This window comes from Panthera leo, chromosome A1, assembly GCF_018350215.1.
Source record: "Panthera leo isolate Ple1 chromosome A1, P.leo_Ple1_pat1.1, whole genome shotgun sequence".
In the NCBI taxonomy this organism is placed as follows: Eukaryota; Metazoa; Chordata; class Mammalia; order Carnivora; family Felidae; genus Panthera; species Panthera leo.
This window is the reverse complement of record NC_056679.1, coordinates 11,347,763-11,359,875: the sequence shown is the minus strand read 5'-3', so window position 1 is coordinate 11,359,875 and position 12,113 is coordinate 11,347,763. Positions and strand designations below refer to the sequence as shown.

At 38.8% G+C, this 12,113-nt stretch overlaps 1 protein-coding gene across 11 annotated transcripts in view; it reads right to left on the bottom strand.

The window, feature by feature from the left end:
* Positions 1 to 2,533: 2,533 nt before the first annotated feature.
* FRY (FRY microtubule binding protein) overlaps positions 2,534 to 12,113 on the bottom strand; it is a 340,234-nt gene continuing 330,654 nt past the window's right edge. For all 11 annotated transcript variants that reach the window (XM_042948349.1, XM_042947801.1, XM_042947961.1 and 8 more), the window contains 2 exons: positions 4,097 to 4,299; positions 2,534 to 3,504 (listed from right to left, as the gene is read on the bottom strand). In XM_042948349.1, the coding sequence (XP_042804283.1) occupies positions 3,246 to 3,504; positions 4,097 to 4,299 (462 nt within the window). In that variant the 3' untranslated portion in view covers positions 2,534 to 3,245. The remainder of the gene's footprint in view (positions 3,505 to 4,096; positions 4,300 to 12,113) is intronic.

Below are 12,113 nucleotides of genomic sequence, written 5' to 3'. Positions count from 1 at the left end.
TCTCTTCTGCTGGGTTTGGGGTGTGTTTGCTGTTCTGCTTCTAGTTCCTTAAGGTGTACTTTTTTTTTTTTCCTTTTAGTACTTTGAATATATCTTGCCTGTCACTTCTGACCTGCAAAGTTTCTGCTGAAAAATAAGCTGATAGTCTTATGGTGGTTTCCTTATATAGAATAATTTCTTTCTTGCTTTTAAAATTTTCTTTCTTTGTTTAGGTTTTGATATTTTTCTTATAATGTGCCTTGATATGGATCTCTTTGGATTTATCTTGTTTGGGACACTCTATGCTGCTTGTGCCTGCATGTCTGTTTCCTTTCATTGTCTGTTTTGTCTTTTACTTTCATTTGGAACACATTGCTCTGTCTCATTTTGCCTATCTCTGTGTCTGTGTCCGTATTAGGTAGTTCAACTATGTCTGCTGGTCGGGAAGGAGTGGCCTTATGTGGGAGAGCCTATGGGGCGCAGAAGCACAATCACTTGTACACCAGACTCAGATGCTCCAGGCCTGTTCCCTCGGAGCTGCATGCACCCCCTGATCAGTGGTGCCAGACTGTTGTGGCTGTGTTGCTGGGAGGGCTGGTCCCTGTCCTAGCTGGCTCTGCATCTGGAGCAACTGATGGAGGTGTGCAAATGGGGTTGGGTTGGTGCCTGGCCTGGCTGGCTGTGAGGACCTGCTGAGATGCAAGGTTGTACAGGACTCTCAATGGGGGCATGTTTCCTGGCATTAGCAGTCTAGAGTGGCACTTGCCAGTGCTGGGCTCAGCATGGCAGAAAGAACAAAAATGGCTCTGTCCATGTCTCTCAGTCTCCATGTAGAGCCCCAGGTGCTTCCTGAGTCCCTGGCAGGTACTCCAAAATTAGTAAGTCGGTCTCCTTCACCTGTGATGTGTGCACTTTTTGATCTGGTATTTATGTACTGGTTTCTGGTTGAGTGAGTACCTGTACGTGAGGGCTTTTAAGGATGAGCAGTGGGTGTTATATGTAAGTGATGAACCACTAAATCCTAGTCCTGAAACCATTATTACACTCTATATTAACTACCTTTGATTTAAATAAAATTAAAAAAAAACATAAAAAGGAGAGTAGAATTCCTTTTCCTTACAGTTCTATAATTTTCTTGGACCTATTCCATTTTGTTTTTCATAGTCAGGTGTTTTGGGGACTCATGTCTCATGCAGGATGTAAGGGCCAGGGTTCCTGATATAGATCTCAAATATTTTGCTTTTCAGAAAAAAGCTTATAACTTTGAGAACTTTCCTGACTATGGAACACTGTACCAGGAGTATGTGTTTTCTTTGGTGAGACCTCTTGCCTCTTTTACCTGTCTCCGTGCTTTTCCTTTTTGTGAAGGCTCTATTCATCCAGTTTCTAGGTCTTTTTCTGTGGGAATTACTCTGAATATAATTGTAGATTTTTGGTGTCCATTGGAGGATGTGCGCTCAGGATCTTTCTATGCTGCCGTCTTGAACCCTCCCCTCCTCAAAAACGTTACTACAATTAGTTAATAGTTGTACCTATGGTAACATAAAAAACATCTTGGCTCATACTCCCTGTTACAGGCTACTTCTAGAAAATTACTGAAGGTTTGGATATTGTATGTTAGAAAAGCAAGTTACATCTGTTAGTCTAGGTAAATATGCGTAGGAAGACAGTAGCAGTTAGATTGTTGTGTGTGTCTGTGCCCCTGTTTTTTCACGTCAGGTAGAGCTAGGTGAGTGTTGCGACAGACTCTATAATCCAAAGCAGGAGTTTTGATTCTATTTCACAATTTTAAGGATGACAACCTCATGATAGGTGTCGACGATTAGAGCCCTCACTCTTGTGATTTCTCTTTGGTTGGTTATAGAGAGAGCTGGTTGAAAGTCACCAACTTAGCCATGTCCACTTACAACGAGGTTACAGATAGGCCCTCTCTGGAGCAGGAACTGTGACTGCCAGCCATGGACCCTAGATGAATGGTGCCCCTTTGCGGTTGTCACTGTGGCAACCCCCATGCACATCTGTAAATGTATGTCAAAGGCAAAGATCTTGTAAACCAGAAATAAAATCCATGGTCAATATGTATTTTGTATTTTTTTTTTTTTAAGTCTAAAGGAAGTTCTGAATAGAAGATCAACCAAGATTACATCACAAAAACTTTAAATGTATTTACAGAGTGAATAAGTTACATAGATAAACTTTGAATATGTTTCTGATGTGCAACTGGTTTACATGCACACATCTAACACTTGACAGCATTAAGTTTAAGGAGAAAACTGAAGAATGGCCCTTTACATATATGTTACAAATAAAACATGACATCTCTTAAGTAACAAAGTGACAACTCATAGTTTATCTTTATGATTCTACTTCTGGCTATCCAAATGGATATTAAAATATGCATGCGTGACCGGTGAAAAGACTTGGAATTTGTAATGTGAATTTAACTTTTTTCTACAAAATGGCAAAGTTGGTTAAAATTAACACTCATCCTTTTGTAGTATAAATATGCTCATATAAGCAACCTTCTAGTAAAAAGCAGCCAAGACCTTTACAAAAAGGTCTGTCTGGACCATATTTGGTGCTAGGGTCCTAATCACAGACTCCTGCAAAGAGATCCAGGGCTTTCAGAAACAGTAGCCTAGCAACATAAGAAAGGTACTTCATAGCAGCTCCTTTTAGATACAGTAATTGTATTCAAATTACAGTGTCTATTAAATTGTCCATTTACAATTCCCTTTTCACATACACAGGCTGTCAGCTTTTGACCGTCTTACAATTTTCAGTGGCCAGCTTCATTCTGCCTGTCCCTTCCTCAGCCCACCAAAAAAAGAAAAAAAGGAAAAAAAAAGAAAAAAGAATGTACAAGTTTTAGAATATAAAACATTTTTTAGTGAAGAAAACATTGCACTTTTGCCAATCTAAAACTGCTTCTAGAAAGGAAGGTATTATTCAGTGTAGTCGGCTTTGGTATGCAATGGAAGTCACTTTCTTCAGTAGTGAGTTGCATCTGCTCAGTGAAATGATAACACCTTTGTGCCACACAGCATGATGGATGGAGTCTGTCCCAGAATGTTCTATGCTACCTTGGTTCTTATTGTATTGCTACACGTTGGAAGTTCTGTCATCCTGTTTAGAAAAGGTCCTACAGGTAACAAGAGGGAGAACAGTCTGACCAAGCCTTCTGAAGGCTGAAAAGACACTGAATGACGTCACCCCAGCATGACAGCACCCCCAGCTTGGAACGCATGGGGGATGGGAGGCTCCTGTCAGAGACTAGTGCCAGAAACACTGGAGTCTGGAAGAAAAGTAGTGAGGACTCGGTAACTCTGGGCCCTGCGAATCATGTCCCGGATCTCCATGTTCAGCTCCATCAGCTTGGTGCAGATTTCGGTCAGGCTCTGATTAGACCCTACCAACGCGTAAGTACCCGTTTGTCCCAGAGTTTGATGACGGAAATAAATATTCAGTAGTGTCTGGACCTCATCGTCAGAACTGCTTCCAAAGATGTCATTGGGCCACAGACTTCTGCAATTAAAAAACACAGATTAGAGGCACTATTGATCACAAAGTTGGGAGGTTATTAGCCTCGGTAATATAAGAATATTACTTAAAAACACTAGCTTTGAGATATAACTCACATACTATACAATTCAACCATCTGAAGCATACAACTCAATGGCCTTTAGTATATTCAGAGTTTTGCAAACATCACCATAACCAACTGTAGAATGTTACTGGTTTCGATGAAAATATCTAAAGCTTCTAACTATCAGAAGGGAATTTGATTTGCTATAACATTCTGATTCTGACGAATGTGAAGATAGTATCAAAGTGTAAGGGGACAAGGATACATTCAGGTAATAGTTCTCAAGGCATACTCCAACATAATCTGAAGTGTTTCAACATTTTTAGGGATGACCAAAAGGCGAAAAATAACACCTAGACTTTAGACACACAAGTTCTAAAATCTGGTATTTCTGGCGTGGTAAAGAGCTGACAAGGATGTGTACAAAATATCTCGATGTCCCTTCTGTAGTGATTCAGTCCCCCACCATGACAAAGTAACTATTAGGCAAGGATTTCCTTTAACCATTTCTAAAAGCAATAGTAGAGTTACCTGCATTCCCTGATTTGCCGTAAAGCCTTGCCAAGTTCATTGTTCTTCAGGCACTCCAGCATGGACTGGATGGCCGCTTCGGTGGATGTGAAGGTTGGCTCAGACCATGCACCCTCTATATAGAGAGGGTCAGCTGCGATGGCCGCAGTGGCCTCCTTCAGGTTTTTCTTTAAGTCACTCAGTTCCCTGGACATATTTAACAGCTGTTAAAAAAAAAGTTATTTTTATTGTATTTAGTTGCAAGCTGGATTTTGCATCCCTTAGAGAAGAAATCTTCATTGTATTAAGGTCTGGTTAAGCACAAGCTTAATATCTTGGTAAGCTAAAACAGGACAAATAAAATTACTACATGGGATGTGTAAGGGGTTGGATGCATTGGATAACTTTACGTATCAACCCCTGGGATACTCTCCTTAGATGAGGGGCTAACATTTCCTTTAACATGTTTTCTATTTAAGTAGAAGGACAAACCCGGAGTTAAAATGCGTAAGACAATAGGCTTGGGTGGAGCTGGGTTCAAATGCCAATTCTGCACTGCACTGTGGGACCGTAGTCAAGTACATAGACTTATATGTGCTTCAGTTTTCTCATTTGTAAGACTGAAGACATTACCTGCCTCACAGGTAACTTTAAAGATGAGATGATGTATATAAAATGCTTAGTATTAAGCATTTATGTGCCAAATAAATGTAATCATAAACCTAGATCTTGCTTGAAAAAGAATTTTTTCTCACTATTTGTATGCTATGGGAAAAGATGAAAGATACAATTTAAGGAAGAAAAATCTCAAGGTGAGGTTAGTATTCATGTTACAGAGGTAAGAGATATTTTACCTCAAAACTTCTCCGTTGGTACCAGCGATCATAAAAAGAGAACCTACGTCACTTCTTCGTGCCCCCAAAATATACTATGGAAGTCAGCTGTTTTGTAATTTGATCTCAAGGGCATTTTAATGACTTGATGTGCACTTAAAGGTTCATTTTGTCCTTTGTAATGTAAGTTGATGATGTCTTCTTTGGAAAGTTGATGTATCCAACATTTTCATCTTTCTTCGTTTCCAGCTAGCCCACGGGGCCAGAATTATTTGTCTTCGCACAGATGCCTATTAAATGCAACTACCTACTCCAGTACTAGGCTTAAAATTTACCGAGGTAATTCTTCTAAGTAAGATATCAGAGAAAGAGCTTGGGAAGACTGCAGAGTAGGGGGACCCTGAGCTCCCTTCCTCCAGGGACAGCCTGAGGCTACAACTTCATATAATGCAACACCCTCTGAAAACAACCTTAAGACCAGCAGAACAGCGTTTTCACAGCTAAAGATATAAAGAAAGGCTACATCGATAGGGTGGGAGGGGCAGAGACATGGTAAAGAACCAAACTCCAGGTGTGGCGATCCACAAGGAGGAAGGGTATCACAGGGGCAGAGCTCCCTGATGAGTGAGGGGATCAAGCCCCACATCAGGCACGCCTTGTCCTGGGAGTCAAAATGGGGAAGAAGAGCCCGCATACCATCCAGCTTTGAAAACCCCTGGGGCTCCAGAAGAGGGGGAGGACTATAGTAAACTGAGGTTCTGCTTTTAAAGGGCCAGCACACTATAGCAATCATTCTGAGGCATTTCAGAGGCAGTAGTATTAAAAACATCTGGGCTATATATGAAGCAGATTTATTGACTAATTTTAGGGCATGTGTCAGACAGGCAGGGATTTATAGGAACTTCTTCTGGGAATAAAAGTGTTGGTTTCTTCCTCTCAAGTCTAACCGGCCTGATGCTGGGGGTATCCAGCTCTGCCAATCTCTACCACCGCTAGCTCTGCCATGGCAGGCAGGCCTCTCAGCCAGAAGGTACCAGGGGCTAACCCCCACTACCAGCAGACCTGTGGCACCTGTAGCCAGGTAACTCAGCCAGCCTAGGTGGGATCAGCCCTGCTCCCCAACATGCCTGCAGGAATCCTGGCCCAGTAACAAAGGCAGGCACGTACAGCCCACAGAGGCGATGCCCCTGGCGTGCCTGGTTCTCCTGACCAGGGGAATGTACTACGGGGCTCTGGAGGACACCTTTTATATAAGGCCACTAATTTCAAGATCTAATACAAGGAAACAGAGTTAGACAAAATGCGGAAAGAGGGAAATACGTTCCCAATGAAAGGACAATATAAAACCTGAGAAGTCCCAAACAAAACAGATGAGTAATCTACCTGATACAAGTTCAAAGGAATGGCCATAAAGATACTCACTAGACTTGAGTAGATGAACTCAGAATTTCAACAAAGGGAAAATATAAACAACCAGTCAGAATTGGAAAATATAATAACTGAAATGAAAAATACAATAGAGGGAATTAAAAGCAATTAGAGGATGTAGAAGAATGGGTCAGCAATCTGGAAGACAGTAATAGAGAGCATACAAGCTGAACCGCAAAAAGAAAACCAAATTTTAAAAAAATGAGGCTAAGTTAAGGGACCTTTGGACAACATCAGTTTTACTAACATTTGCATTATAGGGGTCAGAAGGAGAAGACAGGGGCAGATAAGTAATAACAGACAACTTCTCTAACCCTGAGAAGGAAATACTCCAGATCCAGGCCCAGAAGTACAGAGCGCCTCGAACACAATGAACCCAAGGAGGTCACATAATATTTAAAATGTCAAAAAATTAAAGAATCCTAAAAGCAGCAATAGGAAAGCAAGTAGTTACACAGGAGGGAAGCCTCATCAGGCTATAAGCTGATTTCTTGGCAGGAATTTTGAATGGATCATGCCACTGCCTTTTGGCCTGCAAAGTGCTAAAAGGAAAAAAGTCTATAACCAAGAATACCCTACCTGGGAGCTTATCATTCAGAATTGAAGGAGAGATGGAGTTTCCCAGATGAACATTAAAGGAGTCTATCCCCACTAAACCAGTCTTATAAGAAATGTAAGGGACTTCTTTAAGCAAAGAAGAGTCCATAACTAGAAGAAATAATGAAAGGAAAAAATTTCACTGGTAAACCTATACTGAAGATGGCAGGTCATTTACTTAGTATAATGGCTAAAAGAAAAAACTAGTGAAATCCATTATATCTACAAAAATTAGGTGATACACAAAATAGATATAAAATATACGTACGTAAAATGGGGTAGGGAATTAAAGATGTAGCTTTTAGAACATGTTTGAACTTCAACTTAAAACATATTGCTAGACACATAGGATGTTATATATGAACCTCATGGATAACCACAACCAGAAAGCATAACACTGAAGAAAAGAAAGCCATCAAAAGGCAAGGAAAGAGAAGAAGAGAAGAGCTATAAAAATAACCAGAAAACAAGATACTACCTATGAGTACATACCTATCAATAATTGCTTTCAATGTAAAGGTTCTAAATGCTCCAATCAAACCCCTAGAATGAATGAATATATAAAAAGAAAACAAGATCCACTTATATGCTGCGTACAAGAGACCAACTTCAGACCTAGAGACATACAGACTGAAAGTGAAGGAATGGGAAAAATATTCCATGCAAATGCAAGTGGGAAAAAAAGCTGGGGTGGCAGTATTTATATCAGACAAAATAGACTTTGAAGTAAAGACTAACAAGAGACAAGGACATTACATAAGGATAATCCAACAAGAAGATATAGCAATTGTAAATACCTATGTACCCAAGCCTAAGAGCACCTATATAGATAAAGCAAGTATTAACAGACATAAAGGGAGAAACTGACATTAATACATTAGTAGGGGAATTAAATACTCATTTACATCAAGGGGTAGATTATTCAGACAGAAAATCACAGCAGATTTGAGTGCCATAGGACTAGATGGATTTAGGATTTAACAGATCTATACTGAACATTCTGCCCAGGAATAGAATACACGTTCCTTTCAAGTGCACATGGAACACTCTCCAGGACAGATCACATGTTAGGCCAAAAAACCGATCTCAATAAATTTAAGTAGATACCATATCTACATATCTATCTACAAAATATGCTTGCATCTTTTGTAATCACAATGGTATGAAAGTAGAAATCAATTTAAAAAGTAATGGAAAAAAACACATGGAGCCTAAACAACATGCTATTAAACAATGGATCAATTAAGAAATCAAAGGGAGAAAAATATCCCAAGACAAATGAATATGGAAACACAATGGTTCAAAATTGATAGGACTTAGCAATAGAATTTTTTTTTTTATGTTTTATCTTTGAGAGAGAAAGAGAAACAGAGTGCAAACCAGGGGAGGGGAAGAGAGAGAGGGAGACACAGAATCCAAAGCAGGCTCTAGGCTCTGAGCTGTCAGCACAGAGCCCGACATGGGGCTCGAACTCACAGACTGAGATCATGACCTGAGTCAAAGACACTTAACCGAGTCACCCAGGCCCCCTTGCAATAGTATTTCCAAGAGGAAAATTTACAATGCTTCAAGCCTACCTCAAGAAATAAGAAAAATCTTAATCTAACCTGACATCTAAAGGAACTCGAGAAAGAAGAACAAACAAAGCACTGTTAGTAGAAGAAAGGAAATGACAAAAGATCAGAGTAGAAATAAATGAAATGGAATCTAAAAAAAATGGAAAAATGAAACTAAGAGTGGCTTACTAGAAAAGATAAAGACTGGGGTGCCTGGATGGCTCAGTTGGTTTAAACGTCCGACGCTTGGTTTCGGCTCAGATCATGATCTTGCAGTTCATGAGTTCAAGCCCCACATCTGGCTATGTGCTAGCAGCAAGGAGCCTCCTTGGGATTTCTCTCCCCTTCTCTCTCTGCCCCTCCCTGGCTTGTGTGCATTCTCTCTCTCTCTCTCTCTCTCTCTCTCTCTCTCTCAAAATAAACATTAAAAAAATATGTTGAGTAATTCCTAGGAATAATCTTCCAAGACTGAATCAGGAATAGAAAATCTGAACAAATTGCTAGTAATGGAATTGAATAATCCCCAAACTCTCAGCAAACAAAAGTCCAGGACCAGATGGCTTTATGGGTGACTTCTACCAAACATGTAAAAAAAATATTTAATACCTATCCTTCTCAAAGTATCCCTAAAGTTGAAGGGAAAGGAATGCTCTAATGCTATATATGTAAAAATTGTCAACAAAACATTTGCAAACAGAGTTCATCAATATATTAAAAGGAGCATTTGCCATGATCAAGGGGATTTATCTCAGGGATTAGGGATGGTTCAATAGCTACAAATCAACCAATGTGACAACTACATTAACAAAATGAAAGATAAAAATTATATGATCTTAATAGATTCAAAAACATTTGACAAAATTCAGCATCCATTCATAAAAAACCTCTTAAAGTGGGTATAGAGGGAACATACATCAATGTACTAGAGGTCATATACAACATACCTGTAGCTAACATCATACTCAACAGGGAAAATCTGAAAGCTTTTCCTCTAAGATCAGGAACAAGCCAAGGATGCCCACTCTTGCCATTTTTATTCAATATGGTACTGGAAGTACTAGCTACAGCAATCAGGCATGAAAAAGAAAGAAAAGGCATCCAGATTGGTAAGGAGTACATTAAACTGTCACTATTTGCAGATGTCGGGATACTATATATAGAAAACTCTAAACTCCACCAAAAAACGATTAGAATCAATGAATTCAGTAAAGTTGCAGGATACAAAATTAATATACAGAAATCTGTTACATTTCTGTACACTAATAGCCAACTATCAGAGAAATTAAGAAAAACAATCCTATTTACAATTCCATGAAAAAGAATAGAATGCACAGAAATAAATTCAAGGAGGTAAAAGATCTGCACTCTGATAACCATAAGACGTTGATGAAAGAAGCTGAAGATGACACAAATGGAAAGATACAGCATGCTCACATATTGGAAGATTATTTTAAAAAGGTCAATACTACCCAAAGCAATCTACAGCTTTCGTGCAATTCCTGTGAAAATACCAATGGCATTTTTCATAGAACTAGAACAAATCCCAAAATTTATATGGAATCACAGAACCCCAAAAGCCAAAGCAATTGTGAGACAGAACAGCAAAGCTGGAGGTATCCCAATCTCAGACTTCAAACTATATTACAAAGCTATAGTAATCAAAGACAGTATGGTAGTGGAACAAAAAGACACACAGATGCTTGGAAAATAGAAGAGGGCCTAGATATAAATCCATAGTTACACAATTAATGGACAAGGCACAAATATATGATGGAGGAGAAAAAAATCTTTTCATGAAATGGTGTTGGAAAAATGAGACCACTTTTTAATACCATGTCCAAAAATAAAATGGATTAAAGATGGGCAGTATACTCTTGGGCACTGGTCTTATCAATATTTTTTTGGATACATCTCTTCAGGCAAGAGCAGCAAGCGCAAATAGAAACAAGTAGGATTACATGCAACTAAAAACTTTTTGTGCAGTAAAGGAATCCATCAATAAAATGAAAAAGCAACCTATTAAATGGGAGAAAGTATTTGCAAATGATGTATCTGATAAAGGATTAATCTCCAAAATACATTAGCACTCATACAACCTGATGAAAAAATGGGCAGAGGACTTGAATAGGCACTTTTTCCAAAGACCTACAAATGGCCAACAGTCCAATGAAAAGATGTTCAACATCACTAATCATCAGGGAAATGCAAATTGAAACCAAAATGAGGTACCCCTTCACACCAGTCAGAATGGCTAATATCCGAAAGATGAGAAATAACAAGCGTTGGGGAGACTGGGGAAAGGAAGCCCTTGTGCACTGTTGCTGGGGATGTAAATTGGGGCAGCCACTGTGGAAAAACAGTATGGAAGTTCCTCAAAAAATTAAAAATAAAACTACCGTATGATCCACTTATTCCACTACTGGGTATCTTACCCAAAGAAAACAAAAACACTAATTAGAGGAGATGAATGTACCCCTTTGTTTATGGCAGGGTTATTTACAATAGCCAAGATAATGGAAGCACCCCAAGTGTCCATTGATAGATGAATATGTAAAGAAGACGTGGTACAAAGATACACACACATACACACACAATGGATAATTACACAGTCATAAAGACAATGAGATCTTGCCTTTGACAACATGGATGCATCTAGAGGGTATTATGCTAAGTAAGTCAGATGGGAAGAGATAAAAACTATATGATTTCACTTACATATGGAATCTAAAAAACAAAACAAAAAAGCAGAAACAGATTCAAATATAGAGAACAAACTTGTGGTTGCCAGAGGGGAGAGGGGTTGGGGACTGGGTGAAAGATGTGAAGGGGATTAAGAGGTACAAAGTTCCAGTTGTAAAATAAGTCACAGGGATGAAAAGTACAGCATAGAGTAAATAATATTATAATAACTTTGGTAGCTACACTTACTGGGGTGGCATTCCCTAATGTATATAAATGTGGAATCAGGATGTTGTATGTGTAAAACTAATATAATATTGTATGTCAAGTATACTTTAATTAAAAAAAGATATTAGAGAATTTTATGTGTATAATTTTTAAGTTTGCAAGTCAGTATCTTAATTATTTTAAATCTAGGGATGTCTTATATACTGTGTGTATGTATGTAGCATTTAAAACTTACCTAGATTTAAAATAACTGAGGAGAAATCACTTTACATTTACTAGATTTAAATAATTATGCAAAACATATATACACATGGTATGAATACTTAATTTCTTAATCTAAAGTGAAACTTAAATTGCTTTGTAAATACAGAAAATGGCATGAGTCACATTTGCATGTGCATTAGTTTTTGAGCATAGATGGACTCTGAGGATCCTGTTAGTATTTGCTAGAATAGTAATAAGAGCAAACTTTATCTTGACAACATGTCCTATAATTTGTGTCAACTGTGTTCTCTTTTATCTAATAATCTGCAACGCTGTGGAGGGGACCTGTTTGTTTCCTACCCCTCCCTTGAAATTGGCCTTTGGAAGTATCCTTAAGAACTACCCATTTTCCTTTCATCACTGGCATTTGTGTTTCTCCTCCTCTCCCCTCCTCCGATGTGCGGTTTCCTGGGCTCCCTCCTCCCCTCACCACTCTTGGCAGGATGGTTTCAT